The sequence below is a fragment of the Mercenaria mercenaria genome, chromosome 5 (genome assembly GCF_021730395.1).
Source record: "Mercenaria mercenaria strain notata chromosome 5, MADL_Memer_1, whole genome shotgun sequence".
Lineage (NCBI taxonomy): Eukaryota > Metazoa > Mollusca > Bivalvia > Venerida > Veneridae > Mercenaria > Mercenaria mercenaria.
The window spans coordinates 16,747,701-16,775,625 of NC_069365.1; the positions used below are offsets into that span (position 1 = coordinate 16,747,701).

The 27,925-nt window shown below is 35.6% G+C and overlaps 1 protein-coding gene across 1 annotated transcript; it reads right to left on the reverse strand.

Moving 5' to 3' along the window:
- Positions 1 to 5,778: 5,778 nt before the first annotated feature.
- On the reverse strand, positions 5,779 to 27,717 carry LOC123558140 (complex III assembly factor LYRM7-like). The gene is made up of 6 exons (XM_045350017.2): positions 27,697 to 27,717; positions 19,851 to 19,982; positions 12,898 to 12,970; positions 12,227 to 12,297; positions 10,068 to 10,152; positions 5,779 to 5,947 (listed from the first exon to the last, which is right to left on the reverse strand). Exons 1-6 carry the CDS (start codon positions 27,715 to 27,717, stop codon positions 5,838 to 5,840), a joined length of 492 nt encoding a protein of 163 aa, XP_045205952.1. The 3' UTR covers positions 5,779 to 5,837.
- Positions 27,718 to 27,925: the final 208 nt, after the last annotated feature.

Sequence of the window (27,925 nt, forward strand, 5' to 3'; positions counted from 1 at the left end):
GAAGTCAACTCAAGTCTGAATACTTATATTATTCATAAAAAACACCAACCAATCGGCCATATTACACTTGTCTCGTTGGCGCAGTAGGTTAGAGTGAACGTCGCATACAATGTATGAGGTGTGGGTTCGAATCCCGGAATGGTAAGACTTTTTTATTTTTTGATAACTGCATTGTATTATGTCCAGCTTTTTTCACGAAATAAATGTGCAATTTTGTGAAAGCAAGTTTGTGAATATACTTTATGTAAAATATGTCACAGTAACAATGTCGAAACCGGTGTATAGATATAGTGATGACGCTAGAGAACTTAATAGAAACGTGTACAAATTTTGTATGGAAGAGAAGGAATCTGGTTTGAAACTTCCACTTGCTCGTGCCTGCACTCACCGTCGTCAGCAGATCTACGGCACAGAAGATTGTTACTGAGAAGATGCAAACAACATAATGAGAAGACAAAGAATAAAATTATCTTCGATAACTTCAACCAGGGTGTGGTGCGAGATGTACGAACAGAAGAAAACTCTTCCAACGTTGGCGAACGTTCAAGTTGCGCGTGATGAGATTCCTGAACCAGTCGTTATCAACGTTCATGACACAATGGACAATTCAGAAACTGACACTGCCAGCGAATCGGAGGATTAACTTTGTTTGTGAATTGAAATGTTTTTTTTTTCTGATATGAAATAAATTTTGAGAGAAAAAATATAAAGGAAAAGAAATGGGAAAAAATGAAGAAAAAATAATTCAAAACAGTAAATATTTAAGTCCAGTCAATAAAATATAATACGTACTTTTTGAATTATAATTCATAATACAATAAAAAAATCTGTTGGGTTTCGAACCCACATGTTCTGTGTGTGCAATGTTTCAGCGGCAATCACACTTACCAATACACTGTGCAGTCTTTGATCGCAACTCATTTAATTTCTAACATTACATACCTATTTCTTACATGAATCATCAGCCGAGATGATCCGAATACCAGATTCACCTTAGTTAATGAACTCGCCCAAAGGTCATTTTTGAAAGTCAAAGTATATCTAGATATACTTGTATTTTCCCTATAAAATGTCAAGGTCAGTAGTGGCTATTGTTAAGTTACCCTTAAGACACACCACAAATAACTGTAATCTTTTGTATTTCCATGATGGTAATTATACATTTTTAATGAAGAAATGAGAAATAACAAGTATCTAGTTACAATTTGACAGTTACAGATATAGTGCTAAGACAATATATTTAATGTCTAAATACACCATTCAGTTAATGTAGTAGTATGCACGATTATTTGCACTAAGTTCATGTGAGAGGACAAAGTGTACCACTGGGAAATGGTTGGTCTTTATGGTTGGTCTTTAACACTTTTAATTTCTTGAATACCGATGGATAAAGATAGATGCTATAGCCTATAATTAACGGTTAATGCGAACACGATAATGATACACACCGATAACCACACGAGAACTACATGCAGATATAGTGGACGCAACTTGACCCCGATGGTTGACCTTTGCATTATAATACATAATAAGGCACAACCTATTATTGAAAAGGCGTGTACGTAAAACACGAGCTGCACGAGAAAAAGGAAATATAATTTTAGGTAAATATAAATAAGTGTATTGGGAAGTTTTAATCGATCAAATGAAAGTATATATATTTTGATACTGCACTGTATACAAACTAATTCCATATAAATATACACGGCTACCCTAAACACCCTTGATTTCTATAATGAAATAACCGATATGAATAATCAGCCTAAGGTCAACCATCGCGGTCAAGTTGCGTCTACTATATAGACTTGCCACAGTTCGCTACTGCGAAAATACAAAGTGGTAATTTGGACTGGGAATTCACGGCATGCCTTTGATCTGGAAATCTATATTAGTTACAGCGATACCAGAAAGTACGAAAACCACTTTGGAAGCATTATATAGATACAGACGCCTGTAGGCACATACATCATTGAAATATAATATACAAAAGAAATTATTAAAAGACTATGCAATTTTCAAAACTAGTTCGTTGAAAGGGAGGTAATCACAAAAGGCGATTTCATTGGTAATGCAATTTGAAAAAGACTGTGCATGCAAATGTTTTTTGTTTTCTTCTATGGTACAAGCACATGTTAAAAGACGAGCGATGCGGTAATATGGTCCCGACGTTAAAGCTGCTACACATTGCTACTCACGTGGTGTTTATCATTGTATGTTCTGAAAAAAGTTATTTTTATGCAAGGAAGTAATAATAATTTTATAGCTCTTTGATTTACTTTGATTTATTTTTATAGCTCTTTGTTTTATGTTGAAAAATTTGGAATTACATTGTCAAAAACGTAACTATTTTTTTTAAATCTGCCTAGAAATATGATATGGAGTAAATAAGAAATGCTTAGCAAAACTGGCTATCGGAAACGTCTGGCGAATTTCAAATCATGACGAAATTTAAAGGAAGGAAAACGGCAAATAAAAAGGACAAGTCACATCCAAGGATGCTGTTTTCTATTGTGCTAAGGCAGTAATAAAAACATACCTTAGTTAACAGTATCAACCGTGTACCCAGTATTTAGTTAAATGTTCCATGTGCAAGTATGTCCCAGAACAGCCAAGTGTTGGGAAAAAAAAACGTAAGTGTTTTCTCTTACGATCAAGTTTGCCGATCTCCATGTTGTTGATGACAACTTAGGTTGCTTTGTATCGACAGGGACGCCACCGGGGGCATCAAGCGTTGATTGAACGTAGCTCCTTGTTTTCTTTTAGTATCCAAGAGAAAATGTTTACCTAGTTTACAGCAACTTCCGAAACTTAAAAAATTCTCGTTCATTCTCCGAAGATTTTTACCTAATTTTGCTTTCTATAGATTGTCGTATGTGACTGTAATATTTTATTTCTAAATTACTAGTGATGTTAGTGAAGTATAATAACGTGTTTACCACCTCTTTATTTTCATATGATATCATAGCATTTCCAACCACGTTGACAATGTACGTATATTGTATGTATGTTGTACAACGAGGTACCTTGTATAGTACAAGTTGAAATAAAACTTCTGTTATGTTCTGTTCTGATGACCATTACAATGCTAGTCATATGGCGACTTTCCAGCTTAAAGGTAAAAGGAGGCGACGTTCCAGCTTAAAGGTGAAGGGAATGTCTAGACACTGGGAAGGAGGATGGGGGTTAGTACCACCAATATGCTACACAACATAGCTGGATAGTACGGCTGCAATTAATATGGCTAAACATTCTATGAAACTTAATTCAGTATAGTGTAAGCAATCAGTCATATATTTGCAGACACCCCTGAACCTGAAATACATGCACACAATTAACTGGCTCTTATTTTCAGCGAAAACCAAACTCGAACCATACTTCGATCCGGGCCTCACATGTCCAGTATAAAAGCACGTTTTTCCCGCGCCGACTTTCACACTTTGTATTCAGTTCAAATCGATCATTTGCCTGTATACTTACAGATACACTATAGCGCTTAGACGGGTTTTTGGTGTTGTGATGGTTGTTTTGGCGAAGATTTGGCTGTGGTTTGCTTGCGGAGTGGCAGTGGAGGTAGCAGCGAAGGCCGGGACCTTGTGGGAGGGGGTATGTTATGTTTTTATGTATGTTTGTACAAGGTATTTCAAAGACACCGACCTATAAAGAGAAAAAAATGAAAATACAAACTTGGTACAGTGTGTACTGACAACTGTTGACAGTCGCTGTCTCCGTCAGCACTGTGGGGAAACGGACACCAGATATAGCTCAGAAAGTGAGAAGTAAACAGGCAAATGTGCAGTTGTTTTTCTTTACCAGAGGTAAGATCTTGCTGTATCATATATGGCCTAAATCTGGTGGTTGCTACATACCCTAGTATTTTTGTTACCAGTGTTACCCCTTGTGCCCTTTTTGTTACTAAAAGTTTATAGGCTGTTACCTTTTGTTACTAGTGTTACAAGGTACACATAGATAAGCGGACATTTTTATTCACATGAACTATATGTCTGCATGGTTCTGATGTTACATTTTGTTACTAAGACACAGAACATTTGTTACTGGTAACAAAAATACTAGGGTATGTAGCAACCTCCAGATTTGAGCCATATCTAGCGACGTCTATAACATTTACTTACACTACAATTTATGTCCTTCTTGCTCAGCCTAGAATGAACTAAAACATCTTGAATATTCTTGGGTCTTTTGTAAGCAACAGTAGGTTTATAGTCATATAATTGTCTAACACTCTCTTGTTGAGAATACTTTAGAAGATTCCAATATTGGTTTATTATTTTACCAATATTAGGCAAAGATGGATTGTAGGTACATACAAAAGGAATGACTTTATCCATATTTCTGTTACTGCACAAATCAAGAGCATCTTGCATTGATAGAGAAGAGGCCTTCTTTAATGCCTCATTTATAACACATTCAGGGTAGTTACCTGCTTGAAAGTATTCTCTGAGCTTGTCCATTTCCTTGTCAAAAATGGTATTATCCGAAGTAATACGCCTAAAGCGCTTAGCCTGGCTAAAGGGAATACCCTTTTTACATGAAACTGGGTGACATGATGAAAATTCTATTTACTGATGACTGTTAGTGTCTTTTTCATGAACACTAGTGTGCAAGATACCATTTTCATCATTGTCTATGTTAACATCTAAAAAAGTAGCAGTATCTTTAGAGTAACAATATATAAATTTTATAGAATCATGAAAACTATTCAATCTGTCAAAAAAGTCTCATTTACCAGTTCTAAGTGACCTCTGAATCAAATGTGATGTTAGACCAAAGCATTCTCTAGTTATTTGGCAAAAATATCTACTGTTCTGGGTCAATGTGACCTTGAACTTTAACATATTGATCTCAAAATCAACCTCCCTATTAAGCTTCATGAACCTAGACCAAAGCATTCTTGTGTTATTGTCCGGAAACCGTTTAACAGTTCTTGGTCATTATGACCTTGACCTTTCACCTACTGATCTCAAAATCAATAAAGCTCATCTGCTTGTCATGCCTAACCTTCCTATCAGCTTTTATCCTAGGCCCAAGTGTTCTTCTGTTATCATACGGAAACCGTTTAACTGTTCCGGGTCACTGTGATCTTTGGCCTACTGACCCAGTAGGATTCATCTGTTGGTCATGACTAACCTCCCTATCAACTTTCATGATACTAAACCAAAGCATTCTTATCATTTGGAAACTGTTATAAAGTTCCGGGTTACTGTGACCTTCACTAATAGGGGTCATTTGCTGGTCATGACCAGCCTTCCAATTTGTTTTTATTATCCTAGGCCAAAGTGTTTTCGAATTAACAGACGAAACCGACTGGTCTACTGATCGGTATGTACAGCAACCAACATTTGCAAAAAATCCTCGAAGAAGGCAGGTGTGTTAAGGAAACTGACATACTTTGAGTCTAGCAACCAACCAGTTATGTGAATGTGTGCCAAGCTAACTGATTACCAGTAGCCATCCATATATGAAAATTTTACAGACCAGAGATGAAAATGCAACCACATCTTTTAAGATTGAAATTGACCTTTGAGCTACAGGTCTGGGTCTTGAATGCTCAAACAGTCAATATTTGTGCAAAGTTATATAAAGAAGAAATCTATTCACCCACGGTAAAGTTACTGGCAGGTCGAAAACAATCAAAGAGCTTGACAACAGGACAAGGTGCAAAAACCTATTGTCCCAAAACAGTAGGAAACTATTAGTTAAACTTTCTGTAAAAAAATATTCTGTGTTTTTCTTATACAGAATTCAAGGAGAGAATGAGAGTTCAATAATTAACATTTTATTTTCATTAACTAAATGTATATACAGTTATTAGTTCCAATTCATGACACTTTATCATCACATTTTGGTCTTCTTTTCCTCTTAGGTAAATCTGCGTTTGGATCGAATGGTTTATTATCAAATAGCTGTGTGTCTTTAGTGACATTCGCCCCTGAAAATATCAAGCAAGCAAGTAAACAGAATGTCAGTCAAAAAAACACTAGATCTTCATTTAAATTTTAGTTCAATCAACATGTACCACAATCTGTAACACATTTGTCTTTGGCAGATTCTGAAAGGTTTTTATTCCCACTTTGCTGTATAAAAGGAACAGCACAAGTTAAGAATTCAATTATATTCATACTACTACATGAACATGAAGATAACAACAGATGCAATATTCGTTGGTAAAAATGGTTAAAAAACAAGAGCTATTTGAAAAACACATATACTTCCCTTGAAAGCCTGTTGGGACTAAAGTATACAACCATTTTTAGAATCATAGTCACTGTGACCTTTGACCTCCTACCCTAAAACCAATTCCAATTATGCTATGAGGTTTGACAACCATAAATATAAGCATTCTCCAGCTATTGACAAACATCGATTTTAAACCAAAATGTCACAGTTACCATGACATAGTGATCCCTTATAAAACAGGGGTGAACTAATGACGATCATATAATAAACACAAGCTAAAGCGTTTGTCTCGAGGTCACTGTGACTGACCTTTGACCTAATGACAACAAGATGTCACCTAGTGATCTCAAGCAATCATGCTGTGGGGTTTGACATTTGTACTTCCTAGTGTTTTCCACTTACCATAATGATTGGATACTATATTCAGTCTCAAGGTCACTATGACCTTGGACCTCTTACACAAAAGCTTTTATCTTCTCCCTACAATCATCCTACGCACTTTGATCAAATCCTTCTCTTTATTTATCCAAAATCAATTTGTCTACAGACCGACCAGGGAGCATAATCAAAACAATATACCCCATCTTTTTCAAATGGGGGGATGATTACTTAATTAACTGGCTATAATTATGTTCAAGTGCATTATTCTTACATTAACAAGAGCGCCGCCAAGTGGGGCAATATACGCCCGAAGGCTTACATCATAGGATGGGAGCAAAATTTTAAGAACTTGACTGTTGTAGCCCAAAGGACTGGAACAATAAAAGGAAAACTTCAAAAAACAAATCTAAGTCCACAAAAAAAATATTCAAAGTCTACAAAAAAATCCTTATCAGGTACAGGTATGTAAAAATAGACCTAACAAGAGTGCCAGAATGTGACAATATACGCCCGTCACAGCAGATTTCTTTATACTAGCACCTGTATTTGCAAATGGAATTTTAATTTTGTAGTTGTTTACAATGTTTTTTTAAAAATTATTGTAATTCTTTTATTTTTATAAGTCCACAAAAAATTACCAGGTAGAGATACCTTAAAATACACCCAAAATTTGAAAGTAACATCAATGTTGTACCACAGAAAAGTGGTCTTGGTTTTTCCCTATGGTCAATTATAAAAAAGTTACAATGTAAGTTATTTATAGTAACAACTAAGGGAAGTTAATCTTTAAAAAAAAAAAAAAAAAAAAAAAAATTGCAAGTCCGTATAAAAATCCTTACCAGGCAGAGATAGCTCAAAATACACCTCAGAATTGGATGAAACATGCATGTTGTACTACAGAAAAGTGGTCTCGATTTTTCCCTACGACTAGTAATGAAAAAGTTACAATATAAGCTATTTATAGTAACAACAAAGGGAAGTAATTCAAAAGAAGGGACCAGTGATGACACTCCGTCTCATGATGGTGTACAATTGTGCCATGTTACATCAAAATCCCTCCATGCATGAAGAAGCTATGCTCCGGACAAAATCATTCTTGTATTTGACCTTTGGCCTCTGTGACCTTGACCTTAGACCTAGGGACCTGGTTCTTGCGCACAAAGTCCTTTCATGCATGAAGAAGGTATGCTCCGGACAAAGTTTTCATTCTTGTATCCTTTGACCTCTAAGTGTGAAGTGTGACCTTGACCTTAGACCTAGGGACCTGGTTCTTGTGCATGACACCCCCTCTCATGATGGTGAACAATTGTGCCAAGCTACATCAAAATCCTTCCATGCATGAAGAAGATATGCTCCGGACAAAGTCATTCTTGAATTTTTCATTCTTGTATCCTTTGACCATTTAAGTGTGACCTTGTCCTTAGACCTAGGGACCTGGTTCTTGTGCATGACACTCCGTCTCATGATGATGAACAATTGTGCCAACCTTCATCAAAATCCCTCCATGCATGAAGAAGATATGCTCCGGACAGTCATTCTTGAATTTGACCTTTGACCTCTAAGTGTGACCTTGACCTTAGACCTAGGGACCTGGTTCTTGCGCATGACACTCCGTCTTATGATGGTGAACAACTGTGCCAAATTTCATCAAAATCCCTCCATGTATGTAGAAGATATGCTCCGGACAAAGTATGTGGACATCCGCCCGCCAGGGGCGTTCCCATAATACCTCCCGTTTTTCAAACGGGCGTATAAAAATTGGAAGTTCCATCCATGTTGTACCACAGAAAAGTGGTCTCGGTTTTTCCCTACGGCCAATAATAAAAAAGTTTCAAAATAAGCTATTTATAGTAAAATAAAAGGGAAGTAATTCAAAAAAAAAATATTGTAAGTACAAAAAAGAGATCTGCCAAATAAAAACAAAAGCACTGCAATGCAGAGCAATATACACAAAGCAAAGTCATATATGACCTTTGACCCTTAAGTGTGACCTTGACCTTGAAGCGAGTCATCTGGAACATGCGCTCTGCACATCGTCTCAGTGTGGTGAACATTTCTGCCAAGTTTCTTTGAAACCCTTCAAGCAGTTCAAGAGTTACAGAGCGGACACAAAACAAACTGATATGACCTTTGACTCCTAAGTGTGACCTTGACCTTGAAGCGAGACATCTAAAACATGCGCTCTGCACATCGTTTCGGTGTAGTGAACATTTGTGTCAAGTTTTTTTGAAATCCTTGAAGGGGTTCTAGAGTTACAGAGCGGACACGAAATTGCTAACGGACAGACCGATGCACGGACAGACGGAAGGGGTTCAAGAGTTACAGAGCGGACACAAAACAAACTGATATGACCTTTGACTCCTAAGCGTGACCTTGACCTTGAAGCGAGACATCCAAAACATGCGCTCTGCACATCGTCTCGGTGTGGTGAACATTTGTGTCAAATTTCCTTGAAATCCTTCAAGGGGTTCAAGAGTTACAGAGCGGACACAAAATTGCTAATGGACAGACGGAAGGACGGACGGACAGATGGACATCAGCGTCATAACATAATACGTCCCTTCGGGTGTATAAAAATGGGATGTACAAGTGGTTTTGTAAAGGTGTACATCTAGATTTAGATAAAATTTCAATGTCTGTACACTTACTGATTTATATACATATTGTACTAAATTCTTCATGTTCCATTCTGTACAGAATCCATTCTGTACAGAAGTATGTCTATCCCTTACAAAGATGAAACTCAAAGTGATATTTGATGATGATAAGGACAGAGGATAGAATGAAATTGAGAACAGTGTCATAAAACTATCACCAACACTATTGCAATATCTGATTAAAAAGACCATAAGTGTTTGAGTTGCTTGACCGAAAACCAAAATACATCTTCCCTATACTCACTCAACACCCAATCTGAAGTTTGATTTGGGAAAAAGAATTTAGTTTTCTGTACTTTGTTGGCAAATAAAACACGGTTTCGAGTTCTGATGCGTTGTAATCTAATTATGATGCATCTGAACGAAAATTTGTGTTTTATTTGCCAACAAAGCATGCAAAAGTAGAATCTATTTCTATTCTAACATGTTCAAATTATACCAGGAACGGATACTAATCTGAGATCCTTATTTAGGCGGAATAGCCAAAAGTAGGTCATTAACATTTTGCGACATAATCAGCAAGACAAAACAGGCTAAAATCCTTCTTTGTTTACATAAAAGAAAATCTTAAAAGTGTTAGAATAGTTATAAGACACAGCAAAACTGCACAGCATTACATACAATGCTTTTCACTGTAACAATATCTGACCACAGTGACCTTGGCCTTTATGGTACTTTACACTAACTACTGCCCTGTAACCAAGGAGAAAACACATGATTGTGAGGTTTGATGATAATGGGGTCAGTAGTTACAAAAAACAGTTTTCAGCATTTGGGTCTGTGGGGCAAGAAGCATAACAATTTGTCTTTCTAAACTTCTAATACTATACTTACTGTAATTTCCAGTATCTGGATTATATTCTGCTTGGACAACCATTGTTCTTAGGGCATGTTCAGTACTCTCTGCTAGAGTAAGAAGCTGTTGAAAAGAAAGACTGTATGTAATTGATTCTGATAAAGCTGAATGCAAACAGTTGGTATAACCTTTACTCTGCTGCCGGCAAATGATTTTGCCTTTGTGACCAGTGCAGACCTTGGTCCACACTGTCCACTTTTCAGTCAGTAAATTTTCAGTGAATGCCCCACCGAATAATAAATGGTACTACCCAAAATGAATAATCAACCGGTCCATTTTAGAAATAAAGCAGGGTGAAGGATAATATAGTATAACCTGTACAATAGACATCTCTGAAGAGCAATCACCTCTAAATAAAGGCAGATAGTTTCCTTTCCTATTAGATAAAATTCTTACTCAATTACCAATACAGAGTAACAAGCTCTGATCATTAAACAATATAAATCTTCTCTAGAGATGCACTGAGAAATTGCTGAGTCAATGAATCATGAACAAATGGCCCTCCACTTTATTGTCAACTAAATTTTTCCTCAATAATGAATTCAAATATCCTAATAATGTCCCAGAAATAGACTAAATCTGGAGGAATTTCCACTCAAAACTATTAGTGAAACTGCAAAAGGATTTTTAATTACTATGACAGAATAGTCATATTTTGATCATTTGGGGGCATCATGTTAAAACTGCCAAAACTGCAAAACTGAAACTGTTGTATTGTTCAAAATAATGTTTAGCTTTTTCATCTTCTTTTGGCCTGAACATATATCTTTGACTTTCATTATGATTAATCAAGAATCAGGCCTTCTTTTGTACTGATTAACAAATATGGATTTTTGACTGATACCAACATTACCCTTAGTCTTCAAAACAATATGTCTTAGTGTTTGCATTTTAGTGGTTGTATCACACATTTAAACATTCATCATAAATGTTTTTCCAATAAATATTTCCAAATGAAACACAGTTTTACCAGGTAATCATAAGAGTAACACTGCCAAACAGAGAACATCTGGTCATTCAGTTTATTAAACAAAAAAAAAGTAGAAAAGTCTAAAAAAAAAAATTGATAGCCTAGATTCACACATCAGGCTATCCCAATCACATGATCTGTACACCAAAATGCGCCATGATGTTTAAGTCAGGCTATTTGGCATGTCCTGCAAGTGTACTAAACTAATGTGTGTGCAACTAGCTCAACTAAAACAAGTGCAGATCAGGCAAAATCAGTATAGGAGAGATCGCCGAGACGTCACGCGTTAACATCTGTTTATCTGGTGGTTGGCAAAACAAATGATTTTAACACCGTTTGCGTATTGAATCAGAATTTTTAATTTTTAATAACTTTTTTGCTCATTTATGGATTTTCAAAATTCAAAAAGATTTGAAATACTCACAATCTTCATATTTTTGTATCCAAATATCTTTTTACAATCAATAACCGTTTTAAATGACATATAATTTTAAAAGCGGCGTAGTGTTTTTCACAACCTTTAGAAAAAACAGTGTAAGTTAAGCGTTCATAATTAACCCATTTTATTTCGAAATAACAATTAAAAGTAATCAATAAATTGCTTGTTTTATAACCTTTCCATTGATCAAAAAATTATTTATGTAATTTGTGTTTTAAGAAAGTTCAGACCGTTAGAAAAACATCACTGTTTACAAAAAAACATGGACGGTCGGCTTCTGCCCACCCGATCACTGTCTTATCAGTTCTAAAAATAGAATTTGTATACAAACACGATCTCTCCTATACAAGGCAAAATCAGTGTACACAGTCACACCCAGTTAATGACAGTAAAACATGGACCAGGAGTTGGACTAATATAATACGGTTATTATAACAGTAGCTCGATCTGGGATGCTGCATTCGGCTTGAGTGGATTTTGCCTGATCGGATCTTACAAGGTGCGCAAGCCCCAAGTGTGATTCATCCTTGCAAAATCCACGAGAGCCAAAATCCCAGATCTAGCTAATGTTGAAGCTTTGAATTTTTAGTGTGTGCAATTTATATGACTGTGTCAGGTCATGAATATTATATTAAATTACAGATTTCTTTCTGCCTGTTCATATATACTTGTGAAATACAAGCAGTAGTTTTGGCAGAATTTATTTAGTATATAACCAAATTCCATACCTCTTCAATCTTCTGAGTATCATCTACATCTTTATTGCTTTTGAATTCTTCATTTATTTTCTCTCTAACAACTGAAGAAATAGAAAACTTGTCCTTTTAATATATTTTTAAAATTGTGTAAATTATGTATAATTAGCTTAATGTATGAATAGTGCATGACAGCTAGAGCTAAAAAAGAGAAAATACATTGACATTTGCATGAAAATGTTACACTAATGTAATCTGCAGTGCTTCCCTAAAACTGCAAAAACAACAGAAATCATTGCAAATTGCACCAATTTTAATCAGAAACTGATCACCGAATATGATGTATATACTGATGAAATACTTTCCTTCAGTCTGACTTTAAAATTACCCTTTAGCCTGCTGGCAGCAAGTGATTCTGCCTTTTTGACCAGTGCAGACCAAAATCAGCCTACATCCGTGCAGGCTAGTCATGGTTTGCACTGTTCGCTATCATTTGCTGTTGAATTATGAAAGGAAATGTTTCCTGAAGAACATAAAAAACTTGAGACAGATCAATAGAGAAAAGTGAGTCCAAACTCAATGTAAGAGAAAAAATTATTTCTTCACAAAGATTCTCTTCAACGGAAGAAACATTGCAACTGCAACTAATTTTAATATAAGAGCCTAGAACGAGTCAAACAACATAATTGCAAGTTCTATGTTACCTCCTAGTGCATATGTGTCTCCATTAAATACAGATTTTCTGGTCTTATGCAGCTGCTTGAAAATGGACAGCACCTGAAAAAAATGGCGGCAATGTGTCAGATGTAAAAATTCATACATGTATTTTGCTTTTTCTTTCTCTAAGTCAATATCATCATTTTCAGGTGAACAAAGCTTTTGCTTGCTGAGAGAGATAGCAAACCAATCAGAAAATAAACTTTCCCATGGGCTTCAAGATACTGCTGTTTCAGACAGTTTGTCTGAATCTGATCAGTCGAAATTACAATAATCATTGACTGATTTAAATAATATTTGTCTGATAGATATTTTCAAGATTCATAAACAAGAGCTGTCACTGGAGACAGCGTAGCTTGACTATTTTGATGCTGGATAATGAAACTGGCCACATCTGAGGAAACTGGAGTTGTCACTGAAGTGTTTAATGACTCCAGTGTGAATGAAGATATTGAACAATAGCTCGAGTCTGTGTCAAAAGTATTAAGTAGTAAGAGAGATAAAGATAAAGTGCACCAAAACATTAAGTAAATATAATTCTAAGCAAAAAGGGGCATAATTCGTGAAATATTGGTGCAAGAGTGATGCATCTTGTGTCATATGATGTGGGTGACAAGGTGGAACACTTACTTCATGTTTGAATCAAATCCATTTAGTAATATCTGAGATAGAGTGAAACTGCACCAAAACTTTAACCTGAAATTCTAAGGCCAGAGTTTTTTTAGTTTTCGTTTTACGGGAGCGCCGGTCCTAAATATTGCAAAAGTGGAATAAAATTAAAATTCATTTTCCCGAATTTTATTTTATTTTTTCCGCCGGTCGGTTGTTTACAGCCCCAAAGAAAATAAAATTTGTGTATTTTCACCTGGACGTAATTTCACTGGAAGGGAGTTTAACGCGTGCAAAATATCGTGTTTTGCCGTACATTTGTCGGCATTAACAGGGTGTAAAATTCCACTCGCCTGCTCGCATCGGCGAGTTAAGTCTGAGTAGGACGAGTGGACCTTGCTGTGTACTCGACCGATCGGGCGAGTGGTTTGTTTACGTCCTTACTTTACCAAAATTCAGAAATTACATCTACAAAACGTCAACAAACTTTGAGATGGTTCAGTCGCTACCTGGATTGACTGGAATTTACCCGCGAATCGTAAAGATACGGTAATTTTCCATTCCACAAGCACGTGTGACCTATCGTAACATCTAATTTACATTGACACGTACACAAAAACCGTGTGTAGTGCATTCATTTTTTTAATATTTTCGCTTCAAGTTTTCAACACCCCTTGAGAAATAATACTTTTTGAATTCTATAATGATTTTAATAAGATATCGACAGAAATGTAGGCAAAATTCTATAAAAACGGTCGAATTTTCAGATAATCATTTGTAAAAATTCAAACAGCGCGATCTTAGTTACTTATTTCTTTCTAAAAGTAAATAAATGATGAATACTAAGGGCTTAAAATTCAGACTTTTGACCAGAAAGTACAAAAAAAACAGAATAAAAAAATCTTAAATAATGAAAGAGCGGCTGCGATTACAATACATGGAGTAAGACGATTTTTGGCAAACAGATTTCTGTTAGTGCGGCAGAATAGGTTACGTGACCTCGTAAACGTAAGTAGAAATGCGATTTTAAGATAAAGCAATGTGATGTCACTGCGGTTTTTAATAAGTTTTAAATGAATCTTTGTACATCGAGGGCTTGGTGCAAAACTATTGTAAGTGTATATAAATAAAGAACAAGATACAACAGTTTTGCGCCAAGCCCTCGACATGTATTTTTTGACCAACAATTCAAAAGGTTTTTCTTGTCAAACAATAATGTAAATTCCTTGAGGGCAAATAGCTCACAGAGGTAAGATATCCACTATAGTAACTATCGTTTGAGACATTTACCTTTTATACGGGATATAGCACATTCGCTTTTGATAACAAATTAAAGAAGAAATTTTTTATTGATTTCTATTTCTCAGCAATTTTAAGAACCGATGCGGTACGATCAGACAGTGATACGTCACATGGCGCGAAAACATGACGTAATGTCATGACAATCTCGAGCAAAAATACCGCTTTGATCTCCGCTTCAGATGTCAAGATACTGACACACTTCTTTTAGCTCTTAGAGGGGGGTGTAAATTGATCATGAAAACAAGGTCAACATTACTTAGTTTATCACTGAATTACCGATAATCTTTAACGTTTTTTTTTCTCTCTTTCTACACGGGTGGATGGACGATGATTGTGTCCAAATTTTTTTAGACACTTTTCAAACTATATATTTTTCGGGAAATAATAATATTGTACATAATAATCCTTTCATAAAAGTGACAGTAATAAAAGTATTAAATTGTCTAAAGATTGTCTTACTCACATTTTGTTTTCAATAGATTCAACTTACAAGTTTGCCATAAAAAGGTAATACAATATCAAAGGTGCTTTGACATTAAATTTTATTCAAAACATTAGTTGTTTGCAGAACAAATAAATGTTTGTAACAGCAGATTTTTTTTTACATTTTTATTTCAATGGTGACCCCTCACACTTTACACAGGCTTGGGACTGTCTGGCATAAAGCAGCTGGTAGTGTTGGCAAAATCTCAGACAGATGGTCCATTTCTTTTGTAACTTCTATAGAATTCATAAGTGTATAAAGAATACTTTTTATTGGAGACAATATTTTGACAAAAAGTGATGCAACTTCAGTACTTGAACTTAGTGTAGTATAAAAAGGTGCAAATTACAGAAGCAACTTCAGTACTTGAACTAAGTGTATTAAAAAAAGGTGCAAATTACAGAGTTAAATGAGGTAAATTTTCAGATTACTTTTTGCTAGATTATCTTTCGTTTTTCATCACTGAAAAAAAAAATCTTGCCCTCTGCACTGTGACTGTTATTCAAAGTTATTAAATACTTTATTTTTCTGATAAAATCCAGTATATTATGAGCTGGCATAAACTGTTAAGTTAGCTCTTAAAGATGATACTGGTGAAAGATACAATAAGTAAATATTATGTATAAAAAGCAGAGGTTACACAGATGAAGATGCAAGCAAACCAAACCACCAAAACTACTACACTACTAGGCCACTTTATACCAGACGTGTTTAGTCTCTACTTGCTGTCACTGAAATTTACTGTGGCTGTTGTAACAGATAAAATAATTTTTGTCTTCCACTTAAATTAAGTAAAACAAGCTTTCTGAATTTTAAAGACTTGCCAGTGTGAGTTACAGTGCCTGAAGCAGTTTATTCACAAGCATGCATGAAAATTTTATTCAATGTTCATCCTGTATAAATGGCTTTTATAGTCTTAAAATATAACAATACATCACAATATTAAATACTGGACACAAACACAAGTAAACAAAACTTGAAACGAAAGTTAATCAAAATAAAAAAAATCTTAAAAAATTCTATTTTATTTTTATTTTTTTCCGAGATGCTCACTTTCAAGCTTTTTATTTTTATTTTTATTTCCTCCTCCCCCTGCTCATTTTTCAAAAATCTCCCGTAAAACGAAAGATAAAAAAACTCTGGCCTAAGTAAAAAGGGGGAATAAATTTAAGACAAGAGATCACAGAATGATCTTGGCGCCCACCATTTAGACATTTTTGAATGTTCCAAATTTCAAGACTAGCTCAAGGTCAAAGTTCATTTCAGTACACAAAACTGTGCATGTGATCCATGCATGTGGTCCAAATTTGAAAGCTATAGCTTGAGAAATGTAAAAGTAGGTCACTAGATCAATTTCAAGGTCAAAGTTCATTTCGGTACATAAAATTATGCAAGTGGTTCAAATCTGAAGGCTGTAGATTGAGAAAAGTGAAAGTAGGTCACTAGGTCAAAATCAAAGTCAAATTTAATTTCAGAACATAAAACTATGCACGTGGTCAAAATTTGAAGCCTAAACCTTAAAAATTGTGAAGTAGGTCACTAGCTCAATGTCAAGGTTAAAGTTTATTTTTGTACACAAACCTATGCATGTGGTTCAAATTTGAAGACTGCAGCTACAAATGTGAAAGTAGGTCACTAGGTCATGATCAAGGTCAACTCATGTCAAGGTTCATCTAGGCACTCAAAACTATACATGTGGTCCAAATTTGAATGTTGTAGGTTATGGACAAGAAGTTTTTCCCTAAACCATGTGACCCCCGGGGCAGGGCCATATTTGACCCTAGGGGGGTAATTTTGAATAATCTTGGTAGAGAACCACTAGATGATGCTACATTACAAATGTCAAAGCCCTAGGCTCTGTGGTTTTGGATAAGAAGATTTTCAAAGTTTTTCCATATATAAGTCTATGTAAACCATGTGACCCCCAGGGCGGGGCCATATTTGACCCTAGGGGAATAATTTGAAAAAACTTAGTAGAGGACCAATAGATGATGTCACATACAAAATATCAAAGCTGTAGGCCCTGTAGTTTTGGACAAGAAGATTTTCCAAGTTTTTCCCTATATAAGTCTATATAAACCATGTGACCCTTGGGGCGTGGCCATATTTGACCCTAGGAGAATAATTTGAAAAATCTTAGTAGAGGACCACTAGATGATGCTATATACTAAATATCAAAGCCCTAGGCCCTGTGGTTTTGGACAAGAATATTTTCCAAGTTTTTCCCTATATGTAAATCATAAAAATAAACAAAGGGCATAACATAACATAACTCATTCAAAAATTGTTGAACCAGTCTGATTTTCAGAGGGACACAACTAGGGTACCAATACATCATTCTGACAAAGTTTGGTTAAAATCCCCCAAGTAGTTTCTGAGAAGATGCAAAAACGAGAAACTGTTAATGGAAGGATAACGGACCATGGATGCAGAGTGATTTGAATAGCCCACCATCTGATGATGGTGGGCTAATAAAGTGCATCAAAACATTGAATAAGTATAATTCTAAGCAAAAAGGGGCATAATTCATGAAATATTGGTGCAAGAGTGATGCACCTTGTGTCATGTGATGTGGGTGATAAGGTGGAACAACTACTTCATGTTTGAATCAAATCCATTTAGTAATAACTGAGATAGAGTGAAACTGCACCAAAACTGTAACCAGAAATTCTAAGTAACAAGAGCTTTGCCAAGCGGGGCAATATACGCTCGAAGGGTTACATTAGAGGATGGGAGCAAAATTTAAAGAACTTGACTGTTGAAGCCCAAAGGACAAGAACAACAAAGGGAAGAAATTCCAAAAAAATTCTAAGTCCACAAAACAATCCTTACCAGGTACAGGTATGTCAAAATACACTTAAAAATTGGAGGTACCATCCATGTTGTACCACAGAAAAGTGGTCTCGGTTTTTCCCTACAGCAAATAACATAAAAGTTTCAAAATAAGCTATTTATAGTAACAAAAAAGGGAAGTATTTCAATTTTTTTTAATTGTAAGTGAACAACAAGAGCTGTCAGTAAGACAGCGCGCTCCACTATTGGGCGATTTGCCAGTAAGATGAATATATGTAATAAGAGACCTCTACTTTAAAAGGAAGATACACCAAGGGGCATAATTCTGTCAAGAACACAAATTAGAGTTATTGGGATTGTTACCACACATGCAGATGATGATGGTAAAGATATATTTTGAGTTTCAAGTCATTATCTTATATAGTACCAAAGTTATGTCCAGGAAACGAAATTTGTTCAAAAATTAATTATGAAAGGGGCATAATTTGGTCAAAAATACAAATCAGAGTTGTGGGGATTGTTATCACACATGCAGATGATGATGATAAAGATACATTTTAAGTTTCAAGTCTTTATCTTATATTGCATTAAAGTTATATCTAGAAAGCAAAGATTGCAAAAAAACTTTAAGTACAAAAGGGGCATAATTCTGTCAAAAATACAACCAGAGTTATGGGGTTTGTAACCACACATGCAGATGATGATTTTAAAGAAATATTTTTAATTTCAAGTCATTACCTTTTAAAGTACCAAAGACATGTCTATAAACAAAGCTTTCGAAAAAATTTAACATGAAAATAATTCCAAGTATAACACCTTGGTGACCTTGACCTTGGGTATAATGGGCTCAGCCTCTGTACATACTTTGTTTGTATGCTGGACAATGTTTATGTAAAGTTACAGTAAGATATAAGCAACAGTAACAAAGCTATGACAGAAAAACAAAGGTGCCGAAAAACTTTAACCTTAAAAATAACCTAAGTATAACAAATTGGTGACCTTGACCTTGGGTATAATGGGCTCAGCCCCTACACATACTTTGTTTGTATACTGGACGATGTTTATGTGAAGTTACAGTAAGAAATAAGCAATAGTAACAAAGATATGACAGAAAAACAAAGTTGCCGAAAAACTTTAACCAAGAAAGGTCACGCGGACGCCGATGCCGGAGCTAGTAAAACAGCCCCCCTATTCTCCGAACAGTGGAGCTAAAAAAGAGCACTGCAATGCAGATCAATATACACAAAGCAAAGTCGTATATGACCTTTGACCCCTAAGTGTGACCTTGACCTTGAAGCGAGTCATCCGAAACATGCGCTTTGCATGTTGTCTCGGTGTGGTAAATATTTGTGCAAAGTTTCTTTGGATTCCTTCATGCAGTTCAAGAGTTACAGAGCGGACAGGAAACAAGCTGATATGACATTTGACCCCTAAGTGTGATCTTGACCTTGAAGCGAGACATCCAAAACATGCATTCAGCATATCATCTTGGTGTGCTGAACATTTGTGTCAAGTTTCTTTGAAATCCTTCAAGGGGTTCAAGAGTTACAGAGAGGACAAGAAATAGCTAACAGACGGACGGACACTGGGGGTATAACATAATACGTCCCTTCGGGCGTATAAAGCTCGAGTAGGACAGCTCTCCATACTTTGTCTAGTCCAGCTAAAAAAATCCTCCAAATTGTTCTAGTTAAACAACACAGACTCTGGTTGGGGGTTAAACAGTAACGGACAAGTCGAAACATTTCTTACATCTATCAAGGGATAACATCTCTTTTCTTCCAGATTTGGAATATATGTTAGCTTGTGTAAATGTATGACACGAAGAAAAGCTACCAGACTTCTCCATGGATCACATTCGGTATTTTTTTCTCTGAGCCACTGCTTTTTCCGAAACAATAAAATTATGAGGCCAACAACTGCGTAGTGCATACTATTAACGAGAAACATGGAAATTCCACGAAAACTATGCCATTCAGAGTACAGATAAAAGTAGATGTGTCATTGCCATATGTAATTTATGATTCCCTTATAAAAGCTACCTAAACACAAAGTTTGCTGACATTTTCTGTTTTAAGTAATAGTGACAACAAAATACAATCCAAAGCCAGTTCTTAAGGAGGTAGGTTACCTTGTTACAAGGGTAAATTCAAATGAGTTGAACCGCAGCATTTTTTTGTATTTCGTGTAATATGAAGTTTTATCTGCTACAATCTCAATTTCGTTTGTCTCTGTCCCTTGACAAGTTCAATTTTTATCCAGGTTTGAAGAACATGACCCTCCAAACGTTTGTTTGTTTGTTTGTTTTGGGTTTAACGCCGTTTTTCAACAGTATTTCAGTCGTATTTCATATTGAAAAAAGAAGGAAAATACTGAAATTTAACACTTTTCAGTGTATTTTAGTTTCATTGAAATCCGTAGAAGTCTGCATAATTGATAATTCTACTAGTACGCACGTTAGCTTTCTAATATAAGCTTAAAATGTATATGTCGTGGGGCTCGTGTTTCCATGGTAACGCATTTTCTCTCATTTTTAAACAACTATGTATAAAAATAGGGGTTTTCGACGGCTTCAGTGCCATTCTGTTAATGACCATCATGGAATATTTGGTTTATATTATTAGCAAAATACCATGCACTTTACATGGTACCCTATTTTTCTTAAAGTTTAAAGTAACCATGGCAACAGAGATGTTTAAAATAGCCTTTATCATGCTTTTTGTCGTAATTTCTTATAAAAAATATTGAATAAGATTATCTTTCTAGTTAATGTAGCTTTAAAACATATTATTTCTAACGTAAGTTACATTTTCGTGTTATTTGCATTTATTCAAACAAATTTCACAGGTAAGAACACTTACAGCAGTACCCCTCGTCTGGTATTTTTCATGGAAAAATCGTTCAAGTTGCTGCTACTATTCTCATGGATATTGTTGAAATGAAAATAAAAAGCCGGAGCTGTGTTTCTTAAATAGACCAGTGTCAACGCTTTTGAATTTTACATTTAGATACATAGGTCACAGGCTTTGTTTCCATGGTAACATCAATTCAATTCAAGAAACCACTATTTTCTGCTGAAATTTGAACAATTTTAGATCTTAGTTTTAGTATATAAGTAACAAATTGTCAACGGATCCTGAAAAATAGGTATTACAAATCAAACTGCTAGATTTTTTATTTGAAAATGGCCGTAAAAAGTAACCTTTCACCCAACTATATTCCAAATAACATTGGTTACCATCATGCATTTTCTTACATTCCGCATAACATTTCAATATAACTACATAAAAGAAGCAAAATATTGATTATTATTCTGAGCAAAAGACTCGTAAAAAATATTTCAGCAAATAATGGTTATTTGAAAATAGTTAAAATAAAGGAAATGCACAGAATTACGTACTTTCAAGATAAAAGCTATTAATTTTGCGCGGTAACTGACACGTAACGTTATGACGTCAATGATGTCATTTAAAGGCAACATTGTTTTGAAGCGTTTCTGCAGCAATTTATTCATTATTTCTACATTATTAAACCATAAAGCATCAGCTCGAAGACAGGTTCATGATTTGTTTTCAGAAAAATGAATATACAAACACATTTAGTTTGTCGTAAACGTCGTCGTAAATCGTCACGTTAGCTTCCGGTTGGACATGTTCACATACAAATATGAAGGTAACCTACCTCCTTAACATAAGCTTGCTATACATCAAGTTTAGCAACAGTCAGTCAATACTAACTGAAGGTATAAACTGGAAACCAGCTTTAAGATAATCACAGTGAAAAAAAAGTCTCTTTCATTTTAACAATGACCTTGAACCAATGACATTATAATGACTTTCTTTTGTAAAATAAGAGCTATTGGCAGACAGCAATGCTTGACTACTTGCACTATTTTCTGTGCAGCCAATACTATCTAGCGAAAATTGAAGTGAAGTCAACATTTGTTGAAACATGTGACAGATAATCTTAAATATGAGGGATCTTGTATAAAATAACATTTTTTAATAAGTTTTATCAGTAATCAAATAATGATACTGCTTTATGTTGTACTGACATGTATCATGCCTGACATGTATCATGCAATTTGCCATTTGTGGCTGTGTTTTGACAGCGCATTTTAGTACAAAGACAGTATTGTTCATATAATGTTAGACAATTAACTTTGTATTGATAAGACAATATCTCCTTTCAGATCATTTAATATTCAATTATAGAAAGGATTAAGAATTTTTTAAACTTCTAGCAGATATAATCAATGTGGTAGGTTCAGGTCATTTTTTCGTCCGAACAGGTGGTTCTAACATACGATTTAGCCTGGTGACCCATACATTTTTGGCCATTTCTATGTTCACAATACAATTCTCTATACACAAGGAAAACAGAAAAAAAAATCTATGGAACAGATTTTTTTTCAAAATTTGAAAAAATATTCTTTACTATGAGTATTGTTATTGAAAAAAGTTTAAACTAGAAATGTGTCCATGGGACACAGATGCCCCCACTTCATAACAAAGGACACAGATCAACTTTGTGAAAACAATATGTTGCTATTTAAAAAAAAATGCAAAAAATAACCATATATAAGGTACATATAAACATATATGTTTTCTTGAGATGACAATTTTTTCCTAGGTCAGGGGCCATAACCCCTACAATACTGAATGAATCCGTACGTGAAACACCAGGTGCACAACTGCACATGCTGACCAACATTCCTGTAAACTTTGGTGACTCTAGGTCAAATACTTTTGGAGCTATGCGTGACACAACATTAAAATGACCAATTTTTAACTAGATCAGGGGCCATAACTCCTACAAGACTGAATGAATCCGGACGCGAAACACCAGGTGCACAACTGCACATGCTGACCAACATTCCTGTAAACTTTGGTGACTCTAGGTCAAATACTTTTGGAGCTACGCGCGACACAACATTAAAATGACCAATTTTTAGCTCACATGTCACTTTGTGACAAGGTGAGCTTTTGTGATCGCGCAGCGTCCGTCGTCCGTCCGTGCGTCCGTCCGTCCGTAAACTTTTGCTTGTGACCACTCTAGAGGTCACATTTTTCATGGGATCTTTATGAAAGTTGGTCAGAATGTTCATCTTGATGATATCTAGGTCAAGTTCGAAACTGGGTCACATGCGGACCAAAACTAGGTCAGTAGGTCTAAAAATAGAAAAACCTTGTGACCTCTCTAGAGGCCATACTTTTTAATGGATCTTCATGAAAGTTGGTCAGAATGTTCATCTTGATGATATCTAGGTCAAGTTTGAAACTGGGTCATGTTCCGTCAAAAACTAGGTCAGTAGGTCAAATAATAAAAAAACCTTTTGACCTCTCTAGAGGCCATATTTCTCAATGGATCTTCATGAAAATTGGTCAGAATGTTCATCTTGATGATATCTAGAACAAGTTCGAAACTGGGTCACGTGGGGTTAAAAACTAGGTCAGTAGATCTAAAAATAGAAAAACCTTGTGACCTCTCTAGAGGCCATATTTTTCATGAGATCTTCATGAATATTGGTCAGAATGTTTATCTTGATGATATCTAGGTCAAGTTTGAAACTGGGTCACGTAGGGTCAAAAACTAGGTCATTAGGTCTAAAAATAGAAAAACCTTGTGACCTCTCTAGAGGCCATATTTCTCAATGGATCTTCATGAAAATTGGTCAGAATGTTCATCTTGATGATATCTAGGTCAAGTTCGAAACTGGGTCACATGGGGTTAAAAACTAGGTCAGTAGATCTAAAAATAGAAAAACCTTGTGACCTCTCTAGAGGCCATATTTTTCATGAGATCTTCATGAATATTGGTCAGAATGTTCACCTTGATGTTATCTAGGTCAAGTTCGAAACTGGGTCATGTGGGGTCAAAATCTAGGTCAGTAGATCTAAAAATAGAAAAACCTTGTGACCTCTCTAGAGGCCATATTTCTCAATGGATCTTCATGAAAATTGGTCAGAATGTTCACCTTGATGATATCTAGGTCACGTTTGAAACTGGGTCACGTGCAGTCAAAAACTAGGTCAGTAGGTCTAAAAATAGGAAAACCTTGTGACCTCTCTAGAGGCCATATTTTTCAATGGATCTTCATGAAAATTGGTCAGTATGTTTACCTTGAAGATATCTAGGTCAAGTTCGAAACTGGGTCACGTGGGGTTAAAAACTAGGTCAGTAGATCTAAAAATAGAAAAACCTTGTGACCTCTCTAGAGGCCAAATTTTTCATGAGATCTTCATGAATATTGGTCAGAATGTTCATCTTGATGATATCTAAGTCAAATTCGAAACTGGGTCACGTGGGGTCAAAAACTAGGTCAGTAGGTCTAAAAATAGAAAAAACCTTGTGACCTTTCTAGAGGCCATATTTCTCAATGGATCTTCATGAAAATTGGTGAGAATGTTCAACTTGATGATATCTAGGTCAGGTTCGTAACTGGGTCATGTGCGGTCAAAAACTAGGTCAGTAGGTCGAAAAATAGAAAAACCTTGTGACCTCTCTAGAGGCCATATTTTTCACGAGATCTTCATGAAAATTGGTGAGAATGTTCTCCTTGATGATATCTAGGTCAAGTTTAAAAGTGGGTCACGTGCCTTCAAAAACTAGGTCATTAGGTCAAACAATAGAAAAACCTTGTGACCTCTCTAGAGGCCATATTTTTCAATGGATCTTCATTAAAAATTGGTCAGAATTTTTTATCTTGATGATATCTAGGTCACATGTGCTCAAAAACTAGGTCACTATGTCAAATAATAGAAATAACGACGTCATACTCAGTTGAACACTGGGTCATGTGGGGATAGGTGAGCGATTCAGGACCATCATGGTCCTCTTGTTTACTAAGTCAGGGGCCATAACTCCTACACGACTGAATGAATCCGGACACGAAACCCAGGTGCACAACTACACATGCTGACCAATATTCCTGTAAAGTTTGGTGACTCTACGTCAAATACTTTTGGAGCTAGGTGCGACACAACACTAAAATGACCAATTTTTACAAAGTCAGGGGCCATAACTCCTACACGGCTGAATGAATCCGGATGCGAAACTCCAGGTGCACAACTACACATGCTGACCAACATTCGTATAAAGTTTTGTGACTCTAAGTCAAATACTTTTGGAGCTAGGCGCGACACAACATTCTCGGAAGGACTGACGGACGGACAAGGGCAAATCTATATGCCCCCCCCCCCCCCACCAAAAGTGGGGGCATAAAAAGTGAATTTGAAACCAGGTTTTTTTTATTTGTATCCATCATTGTAATGATATAGTATTACAAATATGACTATGATATGAAAGAAGTTTATAATAAAATCTGTAAATTGTGCTGTCTTGATTCATGTTTTCACAAAAGCAAGCCTGGTGACCCATTGTTTTTATTTGTTCATTGTTTTCAGCACAAATTTTCCTATCATAAATGTGAATTTGAAAAAAATCTATGAAAGGGAAAAGCTATAGGAATTCTCTTTAATAGCCTTGTCAACTGAATGAATATTAAAGTCAAACAAGAGGGCCAAGATGGCCCTAGGTCGCTCACCTGAGAAACACACCATAACAGTGTAAACATGTTTGACCTAGTGACTCATGGAAAAAAATATTCTGGCCAATTGTGATTAAGATTGGACCAAAAATGTGATCTCTTGAGTTTAAACAAGTATTTTCTTATATATGACCTAGTAACCTAATTTTTGAACCCAGATGACCCATATTCAAACTTGACCTAGATTTTATCAAGGCAATCATTCTGACCAAATTCATGAAGATCAATTGAAAAATACAGCCTCTATCACATACAAATGTACACAAGGTTTTTTTTTTATTTGACCTAGAGACCTACTTTTTAAACCCAGATGACCGATATTCAAACTTGACCTAGATTTCATGAAGGCAATCATTCTGACCAAATTTCATGAAGACAAACTGAAAAATACAATCTCTATCGCATACACAAGGTTTTTCTTTGATTTTGACCTAGTGACCTAGTTTTTGACCCCAGATGACCCATTTTCGAACTTGGCCTAGATTTTACCAAGATAATCATTCTGACCAAATTTCATGAAGATCAATTGAAAAATACAGCCTCTATTGTATACACAAGGTTTTTCTTTGATTTGACCTAGTGACCTAATTTTTTATCCTAGATGACCCATATTCAAACTCGACCTAGATTTGATCAAGGCAATCATTCTGACTGAATTTCATGAAAATCAAATGAAAAATACAGTCTCTATCGCATACACAAGGTTTTTCTTTGATTTTGACCTAGTGACCTAGTTTTTGACCCCAGATGACCCATTTTCGAACTTGGCCTAGATTTTATCAAGGCAATCATTCCGAACAAATTTCATGAAGATCAACTGAAAAATAAAGCCTCTATCGCATACACAAGGTTTTTCTTTGATTTCACCTAGTGACCTAGTTTTTGATCTCAGATGACCCATTTTCGAACCTGGCCTAGATTTCATCAAGGCAATCATTCTGACTAAATTTCATGAAGATCAGTTGAAAAATACAGCCTCTATCGCATAAACAAGCTATATGTTGACAGACAGACAGACAGACAGACTGACGCCGGACATCGAGCGATCACAAAAACTCACCGGAGCAGGTGAGCTAAAAAGGGGCATAAAAAGTACTAACAGGGCTACTGAACCTGCTGTGCAATGCATATCAACTCATGACACTGGAAAAGTGTGTTAAGTTTCAATCTATTCCCATTAGTGGGTACTGAGATACCAGCATAACCTAAATGTTCTAAGTCTAAAAAGGGGCACAATGTTGTAAAAATGCAAAATAGAATTATGGAACCCGTGCATGTAAATCAGTTAATCACATTGAGTAAGTGTGTGAATTAATTGAAGTGGTTGCTGAGATACAAGCTTACATACAAAAACTTTACCAAATTAGGACACCGATGTTGACGCAGATGTGGACGCGGTGCACAGGTGTGCTTAATAGCTTTACCTATTCTTTGAAAAGTCAAGCTGAAAAAACTTGGGCGCTTAGAGGGATTTGAACCGCAATCCATATGTTCCACAGCACAAAAGATCTCTTCAGCCCAACACTCTAGACCACTGTGTAGCAGAGGGCAGGCTAATTAAGTTATCTGATTCCAAATTAGAGGTATTGAGTGGAATGACCCTTGTGACCTCATATAATGCAATCCCAAACTCTGTTTTTATGCAAGCTACCTATATACAAGTTTCATTTGATTTTGAATTTGTAACTCCTAGATTAATAAGCCAGCTTAAAAGAGATTTCTGTAATTTTTCATTACTTTTTTGTTCCAAACATTCTGACGCAACTATCTTTATATCATCTTTGAAACTTCTATGTGTCAAATATTGTCTTGGCACAACAACATAACTGTAAGGCTTTTAAACAATGACGGAAGAATTTCAGCAGCAGCTTTTGTAACAGGTGATAATAAACAACTTAATTACTCAACGTATAGCACAATATTTTAACAGAGTAACCCAAAATTAATAAATAAATTGATTACCAGATGCCTAGAAACCCCTATTCTAAGGACAGGCGAGGCATCAGGTTACCAGACATAGGCTAAAACACAGGCTACGCGTCCAGTTACCAGACTGCTAGACACTTCCATTTATTAATTTAACTGATAAAAATGGTACGAATTATTGTCATTTGTTGCAGTGTGTTTTAATATCTAATTTATTTCGACAGATTTAATAATTCTTAAACAATGAATATGATGCTAATAGTCCTTTAACTACGATATAACTTATGCCCAAAATAGAAACAATACAGAAAATCTGTCATGTGGGTAAGGATACTTATTGGCACATATGCAA

What these genes read in the sequence shown, in the direction of transcription:
- LOC123558140 (XM_045350017.2), bottom strand. Translation starts at nt 27,717, where the DNA reads ATGGAAGTGTCTAGCAGTCTG. An exon ending in TGGAAGTGTCTAGCAGTCTG is followed by an intron (nt 19,983 to 27,696) that starts GTAACTGGACGC and finishes TTTCGGAAAAAG; the next exon opens with CAGTGGCTCAGAGAAAAAAA. An exon ending in GATGTTATCCCTTGATAGAT is followed by an intron (nt 12,971 to 19,850) that starts GTAAGAAATGTT and finishes CATTTTTTTCAG; the next exon opens with GTGCTGTCCATTTTCAAGCA.